The sequence below is a fragment of the Eublepharis macularius genome, chromosome 5, assembly GCF_028583425.1.
Source record: "Eublepharis macularius isolate TG4126 chromosome 5, MPM_Emac_v1.0, whole genome shotgun sequence".
NCBI lineage: Eukaryota > Metazoa > Chordata > Lepidosauria > Squamata > Eublepharidae > Eublepharis > Eublepharis macularius.
The window spans coordinates 97,017,969-97,040,982 of NC_072794.1; the positions used below are offsets into that span (position 1 = coordinate 97,017,969).

At 44.2% G+C, this 23,014-nt stretch overlaps 1 protein-coding gene across 1 annotated transcript; it reads left to right on the forward strand.

The window, feature by feature from the left end:
* Nucleotides 1-194: 194 nt before the first annotated feature.
* Nucleotides 195-17,984, forward strand: PLK3 (polo like kinase 3). The gene is made up of 15 exons (XM_054981591.1): nucleotides 195-487; nucleotides 5,296-5,403; nucleotides 5,491-5,607; nucleotides 7,177-7,306; nucleotides 7,731-7,818; nucleotides 8,672-8,767; nucleotides 10,358-10,556; nucleotides 11,052-11,178; nucleotides 11,632-11,741; nucleotides 11,881-11,998; nucleotides 12,552-12,635; nucleotides 14,009-14,171; nucleotides 14,835-14,964; nucleotides 15,590-15,700; nucleotides 16,437-17,984. Exons 1-15 carry the CDS (start codon nucleotides 302-304, stop codon nucleotides 16,629-16,631), a joined length of 1,962 nt encoding a protein of 653 aa, XP_054837566.1. The 5' UTR covers nucleotides 195-301; the 3' UTR covers nucleotides 16,632-17,984.
* Nucleotides 17,985-23,014: the final 5,030 nt, after the last annotated feature.

The following is a 23,014-nucleotide window of genomic DNA, read 5'->3' on the forward strand; positions in this document are numbered from 1 at the left end:
CAGTTGTCTGTTTAAGAACTGTAAGTAGTTTCTTCCCCACCGCTCCGAAGTTCAACAGCGACGTTCCCTTTAACAACTAGCTCCGCCCTCAATCTGGAGGGAGGGGTTCCCTGTTTGATGACGTCTGCCGTTCCCATTGATAAAAGGGCCGGGATTCCCTGCCCCGCGCTAGAGAGCGTGCGGAAGTTCTTTTGCCGGCCCAACACGTGGGTTTGTGCGCGGCTGGCGGCGGCTTGGGCCAGGCCCACCCCACCCCACCCCCCTTGCCCCGCAGCAAGGCAGTTGCCGGTGCTAATCAATCATGGATCCTGCTTGTTTTCTCCCGTCCCACCAGTTCCGCGGCAGCGCTCTGGGCTTGGATATGTATAAACCTCCAGCTAAAACCGGGCGGACGGAGCAGCAGCAGCCTAAAGCGGTTGAACCGACGCGGATCATCACCGATCCGGTTACAGGCCGGGCTTACAGCAAAGGCCGCTTGCTTGGCAAGGTATGCGGTGTCGCGGGAGGTGTTGTAAATCATGCCGTGCGGGACGAAGGCGGGCGGGGAGGTTAAGCACATAAAACCACTAAATGCGGGTCAGTTGCCCCCGGCAGCGCCGTTGCCTTGATGTCCTTATGATCGGTCTCCCCGACCGAATGCTTTCCCGCTCTTAGGATGTGTGCTTTTCGCTGAAATGGTCGCTAATCGGCGTTAGTAACAGTTATTCCAGTTTAGGTGTTAGGAGTTTCTGTGGAAGCGCTGGTGGCTTGTCGTGATCGGGGAGAAAAGAGCGCCGCTTTCTTCTGTAAGGCTCCGGCCAAGCCGCGCCCCTTCGGCTCCCCGTCTCTGTGCCGGTGGCCTGCTCTTGTCCGATGCCTGTGCTGATGGCTGTTTTCCCCTCTTCTCGTGATGCCGGAGGATCCGAAGCAGGCATGCCCGGGCATGATGTGCCCCCACTGCGTTTCGCGTGAAGGGGAGGTGGGCTTCACATAAAGACGATCGAATCCTCCTTTTCCTTCCCCAGCTTTACTCTGCGTTATCATGTGTGCGTTCGTCCTTTCCTCTTTCTCCCGGCTCCAGCTAGAGAGAGAGAGAGAGTCCTTGATTTTCTCTTTCCGCGCCCCCTCCCCCCCCGTGGTTTCTCCCAGTAAATGGGAAGTGGACTTTCCAATCAGATTTATATGTCCCGGCTGTTGAATGGAAGTGGTAGTGAGTCTGCAGCCTTGTGAACGGAAGGCCTGTCTGTTCCCTGAATGTTCTCTAGTGACAGATTTTGCAAAATGTATTTCAGCTGTGGGGACTTCTCAGCCCCCCCCCCCCACGTTCCCATCTGGCTAGGGAAATGATTTATATTAATCTTTAATGCCTGTTTCCCTTAGCCTTTGGTGCTTATGGAACTCCCTGTATTAAGGCTGACCTGAATAAGTGGTCTCTCTCACCTCCTGAGTACACCAGTGGATTATGGGCCAGTTTCTTGTGGACTGCTTGGGGCTGGGATTCTTGCAAATGCTACTGCACTGAAAGACCCTCAGTCTGATCCCGTGAAGGGAGCTGTAGTGTAGTGATGGAGCCCATGTGTTGCAAGCAGAAGATTCCACCTTCAATAAGTGGCATTCTAGCTGCCCTGATCTCAGGTAGCAGGTGTTGGGGAAAGATCTGTCCCTGTCTAAGAACCTGGAGAGCTGCTGCTACTCCAAGTATGCAGTCTGCAGTTAGATGGGCCCATGTGATCGATGACTCTGTACAAAGCAGCTTCATGTGATCCAATGTGGCATTGCTTACCATTGTGCTGATGCAGGGGATCTTAACACAGATAAGTGATCTCATAACTATTAAGATACCTTGAATATACCTCCCCTCTTTTTTTTTTTTGTAAGCTCACAGTGAGCATCAGGTGTGGTTGATAGCAGGCTACGCCGTTGTCCTTCTGGGAAATAAAAAATGGACACCTTCCAACTGAAAACATGAAGAACAGTCACTGACATTTGAGTAATGGCTGGTCTTTGTATTTTGTGCACACAGAGACCAGGTACTACCCTAATCTGGTCTTTGTCTGTTTGGCTTTATTGCTTGTTGCCAAGGGGCCATGGGCACAATCTGATATTGGCCCCATTCTGTGCCCAGTGCCCCAGAGGATTTAATGAGGATGCAGACAGAAGCCTTATGATGATGGCTTGGAAGGTCATCCTCCCCACTTTGTTTAACAACCAGTCTAAAGACCAAGAGATTTTGAAAGCTTGTATATTACATTTTGCTTTGGCTGGTCTTCATTAAAACTATTGCAAAACGTTTTGTGAACATCTGCTAAAGGTGCAAGAGCTGAAGGGAGGTTGGGCATGGCTTCTGTGGCTAAAGGAGGAGGGTATTTTGGCTTTTGTCCATTGAGCAGGTCCCACCTACACTGTCCTGTTCTATCCCACTGCACCATTCCCTGGCAAAACCAAACCTTGCCCAATGACAGAGTTGCTACCAAGTCTGCAAACAAGGGAAAGTATCAGTTTGTTTTACTTACTCAATAAAACCTAAGTTCTGTTTCAATATAACATTAAATTTGGGGCTACAAAGTGGTGAGAATTATATAATGCTATGATATGTATATTTGTAAACTTGGTGGCTGTGTTAGTCTGGCAGCAAAATAATACAGGAATCCAGTAGAACTTTAAAGACTAACATTTATTTCAGCATCAGCTGTCCTGAGGCAGAAGTCACTTCATCAGATGCATGTCCTATGAATCTGAAGTGATCTCTGACTCGAGAACATCTGTGCTGGAATAAATTTTGTGTCTTTAAGGTGCCACTAGATGCTGGACTTATTTTTATGGGCATATGTAAGTTTCCCAGAATACTTAATAGTTTTGTTGTCCTGGTGTTCTTTTAACTGAGAAATGGCTTTCTGTCTTATAAAATCTTTATGCCCCATTGAGCCATCTGTAAGCTGGGAGGCGGGGCAAGCTGTACTGTGTAAACAGTAACCTCTCTCATCTCCATGAGCAAAACTGGCATTCTTTCAGAGATTGTGTTGCAAAGTAAGGGGAGTGTCAGTTAGTTGCTTTTGCCCCACATCAAACAGTGTGATGTGTCACCTGGCAAATTGGCTTACCATATAGGGAGTTGTCTTATCTTCCAAACAAGGACTTTACCTTGAGTTTAGTTGCTATTGAGCTTTTTCTGTTCTTACAAGATTCTTTTTGGTGATGTCCAGAACTATTTCAATAGTAATACCCAAGCTAGGATTTTTACACAGAAACTGGTCCCTCCTAGTTTTCAGAATGTTGTATAGGCGTGAGACTTATTTTTGGTAATGCATATGATGCAGCCAAGGATGTACTTGCTTCACAGCTGGAAAAACCAGTCTCTAGAATAAGCCTTTCAGTGTTTGGTTGTCCTCTGGGCAAGGCTTACCCGCATCTTGGTGAAAATATCACAGTGCCAGTGGGTGGGGAGAAGCCCAAAGGAATTGTGCCAACTCCAGAGAACTGAGATGATATATGCATAGTAACATATTTGAGTGTGAGTATGTGTATTAAATCACAAGCAGAATATAGAGATGCCAGCTTTCAAACTGGCCAGAAAGTAAAAAGAGAAAATATTAGATTAAACTTAAATAAAACTTACTTTAACTAGCTACTGTTATTCTGACAAATCAAGTTGTAGATAAACCATATAATTTAAAAATTTATGCATGCATGCTAAATTTGAGTTGAAATTGTGAACGAACTTGTTTTAATGACTAACTGAAAGCCAAAGGAAGAATTGGCCCTAAAATCTTGAGTATTCAAAAATAACGAAGTCCCTTCTGATTCTTTACAAAATCTCTAGCCATAAATCCAGTGAAAGGTATAGCCTGCATTGCATGGCTGTGCAAGGCTGTCGCATGAAAGAGGGCAAAGACTTGTTCTGGGCTACTCCTCAGGGCAAGGTAATGTGCAGTATCTTACTATTCCTGGGGAGTTTTCTTGCAATCCTTTCTGAATCCAATAAATATGTGCACTGGGGGAGCTGTTGGGGTGAAATTGTTCTTCCCTTTTCCTCAGCTGTAGATCTACTGAGGAAATAAGTCCGTTTCTTCCCCTTGTCCCTTCTCATTCCACCCCCACTGACCCACACAGCTGTTCCTTCACATGGCTCTTGCAAACGTAAGAATGATCATTTTGATGACTGAAAGGAGCTGCGGGAATGGAGGAAACTGTATATAGATGGCTGTATACTGCCCAGAAAGCTTAAGTTACAAGAGGATAGATTTTGGCTAAACATTGAGAGAAACTTCCTAATGATAAGAGTAGTGCAACAAACAATGGAACCAGTTACTTGGGCAGAGGGGAGCTTTTGCTCACTGGACATTTTCAAGCAGAGACTGTGTAGCCATCTGTTGGGAAAGATGTCTTGCATTGAACAGAAAAGAGTAGGCTATGGCTTCTAAGGTCCTGTAGGATTCTGTTTGCTGGGAGAGAGGAATGAGTGACTCTTCACCTTTGTAGACATAATTCTCTTCATCCAAGCAAACACTCTCGTGTATTTAATTCCTGTAGACAAAGGGATGCTAAACAAGCATATGACATTTGGAGTATGGAATATCAAGGTCTGAGCTTTAGGACTGTGGGACAAGGGCTAGCTGAAGTCTCACTGTGCTTAAGTGGTAGTGGATGTGTTCTGGGATGAGGTCTTTCAAGGGTGAGGTCATAGATCCAAGCTGGTTTAGCTCCCATTTTGCTAACTGCCTGAGGTGGTGAGGCAGTGATCTCTGGCACATGCTTCTTGCACTAGGACTACATTGGTCATGTGGCAATTGACACTCGTTTTACCTGGGGCTGGCTCTAGTCCCATACTCATTCTGTCACTTTGCTGTTTGTATACTACCATTCTAGCAGGTGTAATTAATCTTGATTCTGAACTGTTCTTAGTAGCATTGAATGCTGGAAAGATTTGAGCAAACCCAAGGGGCATGTTTGGGAGCAAATTATGGTCTCTTTATGAACATCTATTAAGAAGAAGGCAAACATAGTCTCCAGTGCTTTGACAGAACTTAATAAAATCAGAACTCATGAATTGCTTAAGGGAAGTATGTGTTTGAAACTCCATTGGCTAATGTTTTGAAGCTGGCTTAGTGGAGGTGGGTTTGGGTGCCACGTGCTTGAATGAAACCAGCCCCAGATCTTAACTACTATATGTTCAAGGACTCATACGAGTGCAGATACTACCCTTCCTCCCTCCCTCCCCATTACTCTGAAAGCCTTAAGGAAATCATTAATTCATGGAAAAATTATAAACCGGAAGTTTCTATAATCTGATTTTACAACAGCCTTTCCCCTCCACAGGGAGGATTTGCAAGATGCTATGAAATGACAGATCTCTCAAGCAGCCAGACTTACGCTGTAAAAGTCATTCCTCACAGCCGAGTGGCAAAGCCTCACCAACGTGAAAAGGTACGTGGCACAGAAGAGGCTGGGCACAATGAGGCTGGATATATACTTAAACAAGAATATTTGCTGATTCAGTACTATTTCTTCCAGATCATCAATGAAATTGAGTTGCACAAAGACCTGCATCACAAACACATTGTGAAGTTCTCTCATCATTTTGAAGATTTGGAGAACATCTACATCTTCCTCGAACACTGCAGCAGAAAAGTGAGTCCCTGCTCTCTTTGTAATAGGGCATTGTGTCTCCCCTTAGGCACACTTTCTTTATTTTACATGGTGCTCTCCCTTCAGAAAGTGGATTGGTTTCATGGTGCTCCCACCAATCTGCCACACTTCTTACTTTCACTATCCCTGTGAAATTGTACATTCTTACACAGGGTGAATTTATGGAGAGCTGCTTTCAAAAATATTTTGTGTTCAAAGGAAAACAGAAATTCAGACTCAGCTAGTAGATTCTACAGAGCATAATTACTCCAGGGAGGGCTCAGTCTAATATTGTGTAGATGCATCATTCGTGGGGAGGTTTCTACAGGCATGAGGAATTGTCGTCTTCCAGCATGATGACAGATTGTGTCAGTTACTGCACTGCAGGAAACTTTTGTATTAGGCTGTCTTTGTAGTGTGAAAGTGATGGGGTGGAGATGGTGGCAGTCAGTAGTTGTCCTCCAGGGTCCCCAGAATTCTCAGACTAGTGGAACATTGACTGCACCCTAGGGTATTCTTGTAGAAATATACTCTCATCTCACTATCCAATACAGGATTTTCACCCTATTACTTTACATCTGAAGCATCTGCCTTCCTGTTAGTCTTGGCTATGTTATAGTGTGCTTTGGATGATAACCAAGAGCTATACATAAGCTTTACATAAAAATCTGTCACAAAAGTGCCTTTGCTTATGGGAGTTGCCTGCTGCTGTGTATAGTAACACTTATGCTATTTTGGTTGCATGCTCTTTTGTTGCAATTCAAACAATAAGTCAGCCACAGCCATTTTAACAGCTTTGCCACTCCTGGTATAGATCAAAGTTGATATAAAACTGTCTAACAAGGGTTTACTTTTGAATAGGGCTTCAACAGAGATGCAATTTTGCTAAAACATGTGGACCTATTTCAGAAACTATCTTAGACTTGGTGTGCAGCTAGCTCCACTTCAGCTTTTCTGTAGGATGTGATAGTTCCTTCTTGGTACACCTTCATTACATTCTTTAACGCTTAATAGAGGTCTTTATCTTCTAGCTATATTCTTATGAACCTTGTATGTTTAACTTTATCTGCTGTTTGCATGTGTTGTAATTACTAATTTTCTTAATTTGGGGGTTGGCCAGGTAAAGGTCTAAAAAAACTATCCAGCCAGTAAGAACAGATATGTGTATATAAAATGGGCACATCTTGAAATATCCAGAATGCAGATGTGAAAGGAGGCTTCTGATGGTGAAAGTGGGAGGACATGTTCAGAACCAATTAAAGCTTAGAGGCTGCTGGGGAAGGGTGGGCAAGGGAACCACTAGGCTGGACAAAGGTGTGGGATGAGGAGAAGCTGGAAGTACTTGGCCAATCACAGTTTGTGCTGCAGGGTGTTATAAGGTTGGTACAAATTTTGAACCAACTGAACGCAGGCAAATGATGAGCTGTCATGTAAAATGAATCAGATTGCAGACATTTCTCTGTGTGTTTCACATTGACAAGTAGCTATCTGTTCCTAAATATGTCAGGGGTAGCTCCACTGAAAGTAGCATTTCCTTAGCTCTGAATGCAGCATCTCCCTTTTTTCTTCCAGTCCTTGGCTCATATATGGAAATCCCGACACACTCTTCTGGAGCCAGAGGTTCGATATTACCTCAAACAAATCATCTCTGCCTTGAAATACCTTCATCTTAAGAACATTCTGCATAGGGACCTCAAATTAGGTGTGTACAATATGACTTGTGCAGATGTGAAAAGCTGAAATCAATCTCCCTCTAATATCTCACCCAGAATTCATCTAGTACGCTTGCATAACTTAATATGCATTGTTGTAGCTGTGTTATTTAGGTTTCCAATTTGGAATAGATTAACCTCTTGAATAGTAAGGAATATGAAATGTAGCCCTGCAGGGTGTGTGAGGTGGAGCAATTGTGGTGTAGATTAGCAAGAACTGCTTGGGCCAAAAGCTTCTTCAGCAGGTGCCTTCTAATTTCCCTCACATTTGAGTCTAGAAACTTGTAGTTTTTGTATGAAAAAGATTAAAAAGCTGAAACCAGTGCTAAATCTTGACGTTTGCTCCGTATGGAGAGAGGCTAGTGGTGTGGGAATTGTGACACCTAGAGCCACAATGCTTGCTTTCTGCTGCAGGTAACTTTTTCATCAATGAAAACATGGAGTTGAAAGTTGGTGATTTTGGTTTGGCTGCCCGGCAAGAACCTACAGACCAGAGGAAAAAGTAAGTGGCTGAAATGCTTTCCCCTCTGTAATGGTGCCTCAGCTTACTCTGGAGTAATAGTGAAGAGGCTTCTTCTATAGTGCCTCCTTGTCCTGTCACCCCATTCTTGCAGCTGTGTGGGAGCTTACAGTGCAACAGACACAGTGGAACTTGAAATAGACTCTTCTGCTTCAGCTGGTGACCGAAGGAACAATGTAGCCGCTGTGTATGGTGTTATGCGTAAGGCAGAAGCCTCCTTTTAGGACAATGGAGGGAAACAATGCCAACCTTATCTTCGGTTATGCCTCATGCAGACTGTTAATTCTGACTGCTCTGCTGGATGAGGAGGGCAAGTCTGGAGGCAGCAAGGCACTGTGGAGGGGATGGGAGTGCCCAAGCAAATGAGTGGCAGTTCTTGCAGCCAGGTGCAGGGAATAGGGTGAGCCCACCTGCGATAGTGCTTTAGGTGACTGTACTTCTAATCAGGAAGCTGCAGCTGAGGCTTTTGGCAGATCAACTTGTTGGAGCAGGATCCACTGGTATTGTTTTGGGACCCTTGGCTATTGGAGGAAATACAGTGAGACAAATCAGAATCCCAGCTGAAGACTGTGTTGTCATTTGAGCATGATTTTTGCTTCCCTTGAGGTGATTTAAGTCTTGATGAGGCTTTGCTTACAGACTTGCAGTATTTAAACTCTGTAACTTTTTATATTATGACCTTATAATAATCTTTTTATTAAGCCTTTGGTGTTGGGTGGTATTGTTGAGCTTTAGTGACATTTCTTGTGTTGTAATAAATCAAATGGGAGTGTTTGAAAGATCCAGGAGTCCCAGCAGCAGCCAAGCACATGTTAATCACAGTCTCCTTTTCCAGGACTATCTGTGGTACTCCCAACTATCTTGCTCCAGAAGTGCTGCTCCGACAAGGACATGGGCCAGAATCAGATGTGTGGTCTCTAGGCTGTGTCATGTAAGTCTGAAGTTTAAATGTTATAGGTGGCTGTGTGATAAATAAGACCTCCAAGATGTAGTCATTCCTTCAATATTGTCCTTGGGAGAGCTGTTCTTCTGAGCAGTGGAAAAGAGGAGGAAGTGGGATTCTAAGGGATTGCTTGGCTAGTAATGTTTTAAAATGCTGTAGTTTGGCTAAAGGTCCAGCATGCTCCGGATCTGGTATTTAAAATGCTTTACCAAAGGTTTGATAGTAACAACATTAGACCCTGAATTGAAGCTCCAGTAAAATTAAATGGATGAAACTTGGGCTGTGCATGTGAAGATGCTCCAGATTAATTCCAGTTGCAACATGATTTCTAAAAAGATGCTCAACATTTGAAATTTTTACAGGAAAATTGTGAGACAACCACAGAGCCACTATCACATGGGCTTTCCTCAGGGACTTTAGTACATGGGTAGTAACAGAAGACATTTCTCTGGTGATCTCCAGCATCCTGTTGGGAAGCCAAGTATGCTGGGAGCGAACTGAATGTAGGTAATATTAAACACCAGGTGCAAGGGATTAGTCCCACAAAGGCCAATAGGGAACCAAAGGAGTATCAGGGGCATTTGTGTGCTATACTGCTGGCAACCTATCTCCGTGCTGTGTACCAGACAAAACTTCTAGAAAGCTTATCAAAGGTGGGTTTTTTTCACCATGCTGATGGCAAAAAGCAGATTTCCAGTTGATGAAAACTACCTAAACCTTCAAGGTAGTTTGGAGTTCCATGGCCAAAAGTGGAACTGGTGACACCCTTGAGCATTAAAGCTAAGAGGCTCCTGTCTTGCCTGTTAGTCAGTGTTGGTAGACTTGACTTGCAAATCATAAAAACTGAGAGCTAACTAGTCCATTGTTAGATGTTGCCAACATAGTTTGACTGTAACTAGGAGATCTTGCACTCATGAAAATTAGCTTGGAATAATAGCTTACTTGTCATTCTGTACTGTATGCTGTCACTTGTCTGTTTTTGGTGAGGACTAGTTACAATGGAAAAAGTGGCTTGCCCTGCGGTATGCAGTTAGATATTCAGCCAGCTTAGGTGTTTCTGAGCAGCTTTCCGGAGTGAGTTTTCAAAGTCATTTGAGCTTTCAGATCTTTGCCCCACTTAGCCACAGCTTCCTGTTAGACTTTCCATTTACTGCTGTGTTATGAAAACTGTCTCAGATGCTGAGAGGGAGGAGGAGGCAGAGAGGTCTTGAGCGAGCAGCTGATGATCCAGAGAGCAGATCTTAACCCTGCCTCCTGACCATGTTTGGGTACAGGGCACCACCTGTAGAAATCCTGACTTCTTAAAAGGCTGTTGGCTTTGATGCCATCGGGAGTGACTGTCTTCTGCATCCGGATGTGCCTCCGGTCTGCCAGTGCCTGGAGCAGCAGCAGTACTGCATGAGTTTTATTACAGGGAATGCTTAAAGCTGGGTGTTGCCTCATGTCAACTTCCTCTAGAGTTGCTGCTGAGTCATGTGCAGATAAGATCATGCCATTCCTGTCTTGTAGAGAAGCCTTGTTCATGAACATCCTTGGCATTCTGCTGTTCTTTAACACCTCCCCTTCACGTTTTCTTAGGTACACTTTATTATGTGGAAACCCCCCTTTTGAGACATCTGATCTTAAGGAGACCTACAAGTGCATCAAACATGTGACCTATACGCTTCCAGTATTCCTTTCCATTCCAGCCAAGAACTTGCTTATGGGAATCTTGAAACGCAACCCAGAGGACCGTTTAACATTGGAGGAAATCTTGCATCATGAGTTCTTCACCAAAGTGAGCAGCGGTCTTTTGAATACATTATTTAACTCTTAGTATGGCTGTTGCCAGAATAGAAAATTGATGTGGCGTAAGCCACAGAATGTGCAATGCTCCTAGAGGCCATAGTAGTGGAGGAAGCCTCTCATTGGGGCCCACCATTATAAAGGTGGCAGTGGCCCTCTTAATATAAGGGTGTTAGCTTCTGGAATCCTGCCTAGATTACAATTTAGGTAATTACATCCTGCCTCTAATTAGCTCTTACAGTCTTCATATGTCATTACTTTTTGCTCTTGCCTTTGTTGCTGGGCAGCCTGACTTGTATCCTTGCCAAGAGTACATTTCCTCAAAATAGATCTTGAGGACTACTCCTAAAATTGGGGTCCTTAATGAAAGTGGCCAAGTCTAGCCAAATAGGAGGAGTAGGCACCTGTACACAAATTACTAGAATTGCCACCTACTCCTGTCTATTGGTATCTAGTTCAGCTTAGCTAATAGTACTTGTTTTTTTAGGGGTACATACCTGATAAGCTCCCACCCAGCAGCTGTGTGATGGTCCCAGAACTGAACCCTCCCAACCCTGCCAAGAGCTTGTTTGTAAAGGTCACAAAAACTCTCTTTGGAAAAAGGAAATCCAAAGGTAAGCTTGTTCTGGTAGCTGACTTGTATCTTTAGAATACTTTTCTCCAAAGAATTAAGATGTTGTTCCTGGCTTGAAACTGCCTCATTTATAGTCTTCTGATCTTTGGCTGGGGTGGAAACTCATAGGATGAGCAACATACTGAACACTGTAGCCTTTTTTATCATCTGAGACCCAAAATGTGTGGAGAGTGTTGCAACTAATTCCTAAACTATTCTCCCACTTGAATAGGAAGATGAAACGAGAGCTTACCACATACAGAGTAAGTCTGTGCTCAAAGAGGCAGGAACATCAGGTGCTTGCTCCAGACATACTCTAGTATTTAGGCTGTTTTGATTTTTTTTAAAATATTTTTTTTAAATAAGATATCTAATCAACTCATCTTCAGTATCTGCAAGGCTATCTCATCTAGTAACTCACCTGAGATTACTAACCTTTCCTTTCATTTTCTAGTTAAGAAGCCTCCCTCAGAAGAGAGAGATGAGATTTCCAAATTGGTAACCGGCCTTGTGAAGACCTCTATCTGTAGACAGCTGAGCCACAAAACTGTGGAAGGGAACGAGGTAAACTTAACTGTAGGAACTCTGTGGGCCAGTTGGCCCTTTTCAGGAGGGAGGAAAGAATGGGTGAAGAAGTCATTTCAGTAGCTCCTGAAATTACCAGGAGGTAAAAGATGAGGTCAACTGACTCTGTATGTTGCAGGTCACCCCCTTGTGTGGCCAGAGTCCCAGCTCCAGCCCAGCAGAGACTGTAGCAGAGGAAGGCTCACGGAAGTCTGTGTCCAGGTCCATTCGTGGGACAACGACTAGTACCTCTGAAGGTGAGAAGGGGCAGTGTGTAAACAATACTAGTCCTCTGCAGGGTTGCTTGGTCTAACTGAATTGCCAGCTCCTGGAGCTTGCTCCAGTGTAGTGGAGCAATTGCTCGTGGACCCTGCCCTTCATTCTGAGGTATTGGAGTTCAAGCAGACTACTTCTTAACATGGAGGCTTTCATTGAGTAGTGGCTACTGGTTGCAGTGGCTAGATAGAACCTTCATGTTCAGAGGCAGGTTCACTCTGAATACCAGATGCCCGGAACAAGTGGGAGAGCTGTTGCTTTCACGTCTTCTTAGTAAGCTTCTGGAAGCATCTCTCCTATCACTGCTGCAAACAAAATGCTGGCTGTGATAGAGCTTGGGCTGAATCCCTGGACTGCTTATATTCAAAGCATAGTTGAAAATGGCTTAATTGCTCAGCATGGTAGTTTCTCTGAATCTCAGCTTAGCTCTTGACTGAAGTCCTCCCCTGGTAAAAGTGAATTTCTTTACCAACTATTCTGAAGCATTCTCGGGGGACCCCATGGTAAGCTGATCATCTCTTGTCTCCTGTTTAGTATTTGAAGATTGTGTCACAGCATCAGCTGTCATTGAGTCTGCCGTTGGGCTCTTGAAGAACTGCCTGTCCACCATGCCTCCAGGTAAGGTTAAGTTTCAGGCTGTTGAAATTTGTAGGAATACTTGGATTTCTTCTCTTGTACTCTGTTTGGGACAGCTGGGGACAAATGGCAGAGCAGCTATCTTGGAAGTCAGTGGAGAAGGGAGATCAATCAAGGACATAAAGCTAGATGCAGCTGCCTTATGAGGCCACAAGTTCATCCAGCCTTCTTGGACTTCAACATTACAGTCATATTAGAAGAAGAGCATAGGACTGGCATAAAAGATGCTAATCCCCTGACTTCATCATAAGACTGCTAAGAATGGTCTTCTGCAGCAATGTTTTGAAAGAAGTAGAGAATCTGCCCTGTCCCAAACGTCCTGTGCAATTATTAATCTTCTGTTGTTCTTTTTTTACTTTGGCAACTTCCTGCTGCAGTCTGTAACAAGGAGTCAAAAATATTGGGGAAGTTGGGCGGGACAACAATGATGTACACTCTGCTGCTATTCCTCACTGGGTCTCATCTAGGGGAATGCACCAAAAAAATCCAGATCTAGGTTTCAGGGATACCAAAAATATTCAGTATCCCTGAAATATGAATCAGTTTCTCCATAACCTGGTTAGAGAATCCCAAATTTATACAGTCACTCTTCTCTATGGGGCCATTGGGGCCATTTTTCAAACACACTTCATCACATTTGAAGGGGACCTACTCCTTCCTGTCCACTTTTCAGGCAAAGGGAAACCCCTGGCCAAAAGTCAGTCCCAATTGCTAGTTTCACTCCCATGCAAGCTGACCCAACAAAGCCCAACAGAACCAAAATGGAGAGGAACCAATATCTAATCAGAGAATCCCAATGTAAAAGTAGAGAATCCTTCCAAAGCTGAAGCAAGGCAGTGAAGCTCACCAAGGCTGCAACATTTAAAAAGTGGCCAGTGGTGACTTGAAGGGCTTTTTGGAGCTTGGATGGGAGTAGAGGGTGGGATGGGAATCTGCCTGCTGCTTCCTTTCCCCTGCCAGTCTTGTACTCTCCTGCTGTGGCACAAAGCTTGCCTCCACATCATGCTGTAGCCCTTTCACTTGCACTACGGCCTTCTTACTCTTGCTGTGGCTCAGCAGATTTTGATTCCCTGGATCCAATCCAAGATTCTCTTATGTGATCCAGCATAGCCAGTTTATGCCAGATTGGCTTAAATCCAGCAATAAAGCCAGAACACAAATCCTGGATTGCACCCCTAGTGCAGATAAGATCCTAGAATGGGAACAGCCATGTCCTTTGGCAGCCATATTACATGGATTCTCTATAGGCCTTGGAATTAATTGCGATGCAATTGTGGGTTTCATACTGGTAAGCAGTGTTGAGTTTTTCTACCTTTTCTTGGCTCAGTTAAGTTGTGTCTTTCTTCCATGCCCAGCTGAGAGGAATCCTGCTTCCTTGGCTTGCCATGAGCACTTTATTTGGGTAAGCAAATGGGTGGACTATTCCAACAAGTATGGCTTTGGCTATCAGCTCTCCAACCGCAGCATTGGTGTCCTCTTCAACGATGGAACTCATATGACCCTTTCTGCCAACTGGAAGTGAGTAAAAAAAAATGCTTGTCCAGGGGGTTCCATTGGCTATAGGAGTTTTACTTGACACGCTTGGGTTATGTAACAGAAGTTCAAAACCTACTTATCTTCTGCTGTGATGAAGCAAATCCTAGAGGAGATAAAGGCTGGGGAAGGGGACTGTATGTTAGCAAAGGCTAAAATAAGCTGGAAGGAATAGATTGTTGTGAGAAGGATACTTTCATCTTGAGATGCTGTAGGATGCCTGATCTTAAAACAGCTTCAAGAAAATGCAGAGATGCATTAAGAGCCCTTCTATAGAACAGCAGAAGTTCAGATTCCAGAAGCTTACGCACCAGGGCTCCAAGGACCTCTTGCTATTAACTTGTGCTTCGAAGGCAGTTTCTACATTTGCTGCAAAACTGCGTGCATATCTGATAGTCTGTCATACTTCAATTCCATTCTTCTTCCATGGACCTTGAGGCAGTCTCCATTGTATCCTTGCAGCCCTGTGAAGGAGACTAGACTGAGAGTGATGGCATAAAGCTCACTTGGGTCAAAATGAGAAATTGAACGTCCCCCCACAATCCAACACTTAACTGCTATGCCACACTGGCTGTTTGAGGTGTGTGTGTGTCAATGAGATGAGCGTTGTGAGCAGTTTGGTTGTCATAATTTTCTCTTGCTCTACAGGAAAGTACATTACAATCTGACCAACAGTAAACATTTCTCCTTCCCGGCTTCTGCAGTCCCTGAACAGCTGCAAGAACAGATGGGTGTTTTGCAGTATTTTGCCTCGTACATGGAGCAGCATCTCATGAAGGTAAGTAGATGTTGTGCGTGGTGTATTTAGCTTCACTAGCTACTCTGGGTGCATTCAGAAGACCTAACCTGGATTTTACCTGCTTTCTAGATCTTTAATAGGATATTGCCCCAAAGAATTTTGAGGCACACAATTCAAAATCTTGGTAAAGAGTTCAAAATTGCCTTCTTGGCATTTGTCCTCTTTTTGTTTCTCAGCCAGCTTCTAGTTGGCAGCTCTCCAACCAGAAGGTGTGCTCATGTGGGACTGCTGTACTGCTTTGATTGCATCCCCATTCATGCCCACACGGCTGTGGCTTCCTAATACATGTATTAAGGAAGCATGACCTGCAATTATGTAGAAAGAAGAGGAAATTTCCTTTAGCAATTCTGAGGTGGGTCTTTGGAATTTGCACATCCATCCTGTGAATCTGGCCTGTATTACTCACTTGAGCTACTGTATCCAGTGCAATTAAGACAGTTATTTAACTACTCAAGTGTCATGGCAGATTGTATTGAGTAACTAAAAGTGCTGTGATAGGCTTGGGCGTTGTTATGGAAAAAAAGATTGCTGGAACTGGGCCAGTCTTGTGTTGGTGGAATGGCTGATTCCTCCCCTCCCTCTATCTCCCTCCTTCTCTTCAAAGGGAGGAGACTTGCCCAGCATAGATGAGGCTGGGCATCTGCCACTACTGCTCCTACAGTGGGTGAAGACTGATCAAGCCTTGTTAATGCTCTTCAGCAGTGGAACTTTCCAGGTAAGCAATATTATTGGGGCCTTCAAGCAGACACCATGAGATGTATCCGGCTTTCTAATGGAGAAGTGTTGAGGGGAGACCATGCGGTGCACAGCTTAGTTCTCAGTAGAGGATGCTATTGCTTGCTATATAGAGTGCACCAATGAAACATTCTTGCTTTTAAGGGAGCTTTAGAGAATGTCTTTCAAATCTTGATTCTAGAGTGTTTCCAAGGAACTAAATGGTTACTTTTGCCAAATAGCATGTGCGATTCATTATTTCTCTAAGGAGTTTAGAACAGAAATAATATAGTTTTTCTCTACATTTTAATCTGTTTCATAGCATTATTGTGAGAATTACTAGCCCAAGGTTGTCGAATGAGCCTCATGGCTGATTAGGGATTTGAACCGATGGCACCCTGGTCCTACTATGAAATACTGCCTTTGTGTAACTTTATGGCCTCTGGTATCTTGAACAGCTGCATTAAAAATATATATTTAAAGTGCTTAAGTCTACTGGGTTCTCATAGATTCCTTCATATAAAGTTTAGTTTCCTATTTTGTCCAACTTGCATTTAAACAACAGATCTCCCTTCTCCCTCATGGTTCTGAAACATGTTAGTGAATATTTAGATACGGGCTGTAGTTGATGCTATCAAACAACGTCTGGTGAATTCTTAAAGGGTAAAGCTTGTTAAATGGAAAAAGACACTAGACATTGCCTCAGTACTCATGGCTAATATGTTCCATCTTTCCAGGTGAACTTCTACAATGATCATACCAAGATTATCTTCAGCAAACCTGACCACTCTTGCCTTCTCACCTACATTAACCGTGACAGGAATTCCTACACCTACAAGCTCAGTAGCATTGCAGAACTTGGCTGCTCACCAGAGCTTCAGTATCGGCTCAAGTACATCCTCAAACTGCTACTTGAGCGAGCAGATTCCTAAAGCTTCAGGATAGAACCCTTATTTTCCTAGTCTTTATCCTTCCAAGAACAGTGTTAATGGTGTAAGAGGTACTACTGCAGAGATCAGGATCCTCCCATAGTGGATGTGTAGTCTTCAGGAAAGACAACAGTTCAAACAAACTACATAGATGTAGCTCTGATTACCTTTTCTCTGGACCCATCAACCTCTGGATGCTTATCACCAAACTGACTCTTTTTTTTTTAATGAAGGGGTTTGCACTTGCTTTGACATGCCTACTCCAGTCCACAATAGAGAGGAGGTGCAGGGATGGAAGCTAAATGCCTTAAGCTTACTCCTGTGTGACTTCACAGTTGGTGTGTGACTTCACAAATGGAGAAGGAGGTGTCATGGGTACAGGGAGAAATATTGTTCCATCCACAACATGGAAATACTTAAGGGTAGGTTGAGGAGAAAGGACAATTGTCCTTTGCAAAGACAGTTGCTGGACTTTTCTTTGTCTGGTACTTACATACATGATAAGGACTTGCACCCTTGAACCTGATTGAGTTTGAGGGGCATAGTTCTCAGTTGCTGATCCATGAGTGCAGAATTCAGGTGGCTTCCACTCATGAACTGGTTCAGGCATTTGTAACACTACCGCTGTCTGCCCATGGGCTATCTTGTTCTGCTTGGAGTGACATCACATGTCAATCATGGCTTGATTCCAGCTTGTGGAGCAAATGAAGCTATACAGTGTTAGTTGCTGGGGCCAGTTAGGGAAGGAGGAAAGAGTTGCATGAACAGCCTTTTGCAGAGTTAGAAGGGAACCAGGAAAGTGGCTTCTCTGCTTGGCGTATGCTGAGGGCAGAGGGGAACTTATCTGGCTGTCGTGCCAGATGGCTATTTTCTGGAGCTGGCGGGGATGAATTGCTGCCACTCTTAATTTGGGAGGAAGGGGTATGAAAGCTGAATCTTCAGCCTTAAATCAGGTTCAATTCAGGTTTACAGTGCTGTCGCTTAGCACTTGGGGCCATGAAGGTGTGTGTTGCATAACAAATTGTTACACTAATTAGGCGAATAGGACTTTCTTTCTTTTTTTGCTGAGACTGTGAAGTACCCTGTTTTTGCCTCACCGCTTCATAGACTCAAGAGGCAGCAGAGGGGTTTTGTGTATTACTGTGGTACAGACTTGACCAGCTTAAGCAAAAGCTGCCCATTTTGTATTTGAACTTGACAGACTGTAGTCAAGTTACGGAGTGTAAATGGTGTGAACTTCCACTGAGACATATTTATGTATTTATATGAACTATTTATTTTGCACCTGTGTCCTATCAATCATGCAACACCATGTCTCCAAACTCCAGCAGTTTGATTACAATAAACTCCTTTTTAATAAAAGCAAATATAAGTCAGTGTTGGTTTGACTTGAAATAGCCCTGGTTGCAGTGAAAAGCAGTCAGGATGGGGGCAGGTTGGTCTTCATCCAGTCCTCTGAGAAGCTGTATTGCTTCATTGTCTAGAGCACTGCATCATATTCAAAATTACTTTCCATACCCTGCAGTATCTGCCATCTTAACTGGTTGGCAGGGTAATACCTGAAGACATTTTCTGTTAATACCTAGTTGGAGAGGTTTTGGTGATGGAACACTTCTGCAAATGGCATATTTATCAGCACGAATGATACGAACCTGTACAGATTTAGATGGGTAGTCGTGTTAGTCTGTCTGTAGGAGTAGAAAAGAGCAAAAGTCCAGTAACACCTATAAGACTAATGAAATTTGTGGTAGGGTTATGAGCTGTTTGTCAATCTTATAGGTGCTGCTTGCACTTTTCCACTGTACAGATTTGTAGAGTTTGTTTCAATCCAAAACTTAAATGGTGCAGAAGGAAGAAATCTGTTGGGGGAGGGGGGGTTGTAAATCTGTTCACCACAGGTGTGATGGATAGAGTCCGTGGCAAGAAGCTGTATAGCAGGGGTCCCCAATCTTGTTGAGTCTTCTGGAATGTTGAACAGGTGCCAACAAAATTGTTTCCATAGATGCTGAGTGTTTTTGCAAAATGTTGGAAGCAAGCATCCTTCTAGGATGGAGGTAGCCATTTCTAAATGGGTGTTATCAGCAGGCATACAGAGATGCTTCCAGGACTCTTCTGATCCACTTCACCACTGGAATAGGAGCTGAGAATAAAGCTAGTTGCTTTGAAAAAGAAGCAAGTGGGGTCCAGGAAACATGTTGGTGAACAATATGTTGTATAGAGTACAGAAACTGCTTTCTGCTAGAAACTCTCTTGTTTCAGACAGCCGACATTTGAAGTGGCAAAACTCTAGTTCATACCCTACCACTAATGTATGCCCTACCCAAAGTGTCCTGTTGCACGCTAGGGAGAGAGCAACACTCAGATTTCCTGTGTACTCCTCTATAATGGAGGAAGAGTGATAGGATTCATGCTGCACTGCAGAAACTAAACACTGTGTAATGGAAATAATCCTACAGTCTTTTAAAGTCATGCAACTGTAGTCATTAATAATGTGGGAGTGCCTAGGTAGACTAGAACAGAAGGTAACTGGAGGAACTATATAGAATAGACCTGAGGAACGAGAAGCTACACGGTTTCTGAAATCTTAATATAAAGGTGGAATGAAAGTATCAAAAAAAAATCAGACAAGTGCTGATGTTTCATGAGCAAACTGCCCTGGGTCTCTGTGAAGGATATTTGTGTGCACCTCAAAAGGGTTATTCTGCAAAGAAAGTAGATCCAATAGCTAGGACTTTAATGCAGGTGCTTTGGGGCAAGTGCTGTCCCAAGTGCTGTCTGCTCTAAGAAACTGCTTTGCTCCATGAATTCCTGCATGGAAGATGCTATGGTGTTGAACATTCATCAAGCTAAATCTCTTATAGCAACGGTCTCCTGAAGTATTTATAAAAAAATGTAACAGCTGGGGAGGGTACTAGTTTGATTGGACAAGCAGTTTTGAGGGGGTGCTTCTTGCTGTATGTCAAAATTACCCTCTGGCTACTTTTGCCATATGGAGGGGATAATGTCCTCATTGGGCAAATACCTTGGGCAGAAGCAAAAGGTTGCTGGGAGTGGCTCATTGTTTATCTTACTGCCTCTGGCCTTGTTCTTAAAAAATAACACCCAATCCCAGGTCTCCCACATTGTGTAACTTGTCTCATATAGATATGGCAAGCTATAGCTGGATCTCCCTCATATGTGAATGTGCAGTAACTTGCACACATGTAAGGTACTGTCCCTGAGGGCAGCCAGTGATGCAACCTATTCAGAAGTGCTTTGCGTACACAGCTGGAGCAGCCATGTATGTATAATTACACACAGAATGCATTAACTTCCCAATGGAAAATGAACGGAAAGCACTAAATTCATTTTTTTTGGTTAAAAACAAATGGGAAATGGGAAAAATAACAAATGCATCCATTTTAACTGAACCAGAATAAGCACAGCCTCTTCTGTCTCACCACCACCACCACACATAAATCATTGCATTCAGGACTTCTTTTCTGTGGAAAGAGTTGGGAGAACTCTCACCTGGGGCAGCTCCCGGCAGGAGGTAGGCCCCTGTTGCTACACACACACGCGCAAAGTGTGCACGTGCTGGAACCGCGTGATGGCATCACTTCCAGGAAGTGATGTCATTACACATGGCACGGCCGTCCCCCAGGAGCGCTCACGTGATTTGGGCCCCCGCATGCCCACTCCTTACCTGGCAGCTGGGCCCTCCACCACAGGCCTGGCCGGCTGTCTCCCTGGGCAGCCTGGAATGCTGAAGGGGTGAAAAAGCTGAAGGTGAAAAAGCTGGCAGGAAGCTTTGAAAGCTCAAAGCTGCTCTTTTGAAAAGTGCAGCTTTGAGCTTTCAGAGCTTCCCTCTCACCCCTCCCCGATGGTAGGGGGGAGGAGGGGGCTCCCTTCTCCCCCTCCCATTGGGTGAAATAAGTGCCTGGAGCTTCCAGGCTTCAGCTGGGAGGGGGGAATCCCCCACCTCTCCGCTGAATTTTAAAGCCCACTTGGGGCTTCTCCGGCTTCAGCTGGGAGTGGGGAATCTCCCTCCTCTCAGCTGAAGTTTAAAGCCTGTTTGGGGCTTCCCTGGCTTCAGCTGGGAAGAGGGGAAGTTTAAATCCTCTTTAGGGCTTCCCTGGCTTCAGCTGGGAGGAAGGATTTCCCCTCCTCTCAGCTGAATTTTGAAGAGGTGCCGGAATGCCGTTCCACTGCGTTCCAGCTGGAAAAAAAACCCCTGATTGCATTGTAGGCCGGGAACATAATAAAAATAAACATCCAATAAACATAAGTGTAGCGAAAACAACGGTTCTGAAACAAAGTGCATCCTTAGCTGCATATCCCAAATTCCTAAACTCTTGTCTAAAAGACCTGAAATGGACTGGAGAGTTGTTAAACTATCTTGTGTTTTAGAAAAGGTCACATGTATAGTCCTGACTGGAGTAATTTTCAAGGGCATGGTTTGGAAATCTGAAGAATGGATTCCCTGGGAGGTATAAGCAGTAGAGACCCTGGAGTTTCCAAGAAATGACAGTGTGGCATTCTGATGTCCTTGCTACAAAGGTATGCAGTGCAGACTGCAAAGGCTGACCATTGGTCGTCCTGTGCCGAGTCTTATGTCCTGACTAAGGGATGCAACAGCAGCACATTGTCTGAATTCTGTTATGGAAGTCAAGCTGAGTTGTATGAACCGCTTGTTCTGAGTTTCATGAAACACGTGTCTTCTGGGGGCTGTGGTGTGTGAGCAAGAATAATGTAGAGTAGTGAATCGTGAGTATTGCTATTTCTTTTTTTAAAAAGTTCTTACCAATTTCTCAGTGTTTTCTAGGGAAGTATTGTCGAAGGCTTTCACGGCCGGAGAACGATGGTTGTTGTGGGTTTTCCGGGCTGTATTGCCGTGGTCTTGGCATTGTAGTTCCTGACGTTTCGCCAGCAGCTGTGGCTGGCATCTTCAGAGGTGTAGCACCAAAAGACAGAGATCTCTGTGTCACAGCCAACATCTTTTCCACACTGTGACACTGAGAGATCTCTGTCTTTTGGTGCTACACCTCTGAAGATGCCAGCCACAGCTGCTGGCGAAACGTCAGGAACTACAATGCCAAGACCACGGTAATACAGCCCGGAAAACCCACAACAACCATTTTCTAGGGAAATTGTTTCCTCTTCAAAAGAAGAGTCAGGTTTCAGGCTTGCATGGCCTGAGCTGAAAGGCAGCCCTGCTCTTCAGTTCTCAAAGTCTCTGTACAGGCTGCACTTACTGCAACCCTAAAGTATTGCTTATGGAAAGTTTAATCCATCTCTTTTAAAAGGAGGCCACAGTCACAAAGGAGGAAAGGATAAATGGATATGTTTAGAGGAGGGGAAGAGCTACATGACAAACAGTGCAATCCTAAGCAAAGTTACTCCAGTCTAAGCCCATAAAATCACATACACACATACACTGCTTCACCTCTGAGTATGAAGCAGATGGTGCCTTTTTATAGTGTTAAATGCTACTGGTAGAATGTGCTTTTTAGTATAAATAGGTTTCAAAGCTTGCATAGAATTAAGCTGGTCCGATTATATTTTCTTTATGTAGGTTTGCCTCTGCAGTGAGGAGGGTGGATGTGGGTTGCTCTGAAATCAGTGCTGCTCTGCAAATCTATTTCAATAGGAAATCTTTTTGTTCACGATTCGTGAAAGGTCACGACTATTTAGTGACTCATGAAAGTCTGGATGCAGTACTTGCCAGTATTCTTGCATTTTTGTTAGCTGCTTATGGATAAGGAACTGCTGGGGCTTTGGCTGCTTCAGTTCCATAATGATGTGTGGTTTAAACATCTCACATTCTTAGTATGACCCCAGGTGTCCTCTCTACATTGCACTTACTTAAAATTTCTCTGTTTCAGGAATAAATAGTTCTTGTTGCTTTTTAAGATTTCCTCATGTTCTTCACTGCCTGCTCTCACATGAGCTGAGATATAATAAGCAATTCCTGATGAATGCATGGGATAAGTGTGCATTACTGCTGCAGGAATTTCCCAGTATCCCGACTAAAATGGGAACCATCCCCTTTGGGAAAGTTTACAGTTATGTTGTATGATTCCTTCTCCTCTTCAACTGACGACTGTGAAACTGTTGATACTTTCTTCTACCTTCTTGGCAGCACCTGCCTTCCAGTCCTTTGTTTTATTACTATTGTTGGCTTGTACACAAAGGAGTTCCCTCTGGGTTGAGGTCTTGGGGGTGACAGGGCCACCTGCTCTGCCTGCTGTCCTGACAGGGCTGTCAGCAGAGGCTTAGTGAAGCAAGGTCTGTGTCCATGCAGAAACTGGGCAGCTGTTGTGGAGATGGGCGGGGGGTGGCCATTATGCAGGGTTGCCACCTGGTTGATTATGAATTGGGTTGCGTTTTTAAGGACAGACACAGTT

Coding starts and splice junctions, on each gene's coding strand:
- PLK3 (XM_054981591.1), top strand. CDS start 302: ATGGATCCTGCTTGTTTTCTCCCGTCCCACCAGTTCCGCGGCAGCGCT. Junction 488..5,295: donor AAGGCCGCTTGCTTGGCAAG/GTATGCGGTGTC, acceptor TCCCCTCCACAG/GGAGGATTTGCAAGATGCTA. Junction 7,819..8,671: donor CCTACAGACCAGAGGAAAAA/GTAAGTGGCTGA, acceptor CTCCTTTTCCAG/GACTATCTGTGGTACTCCCA.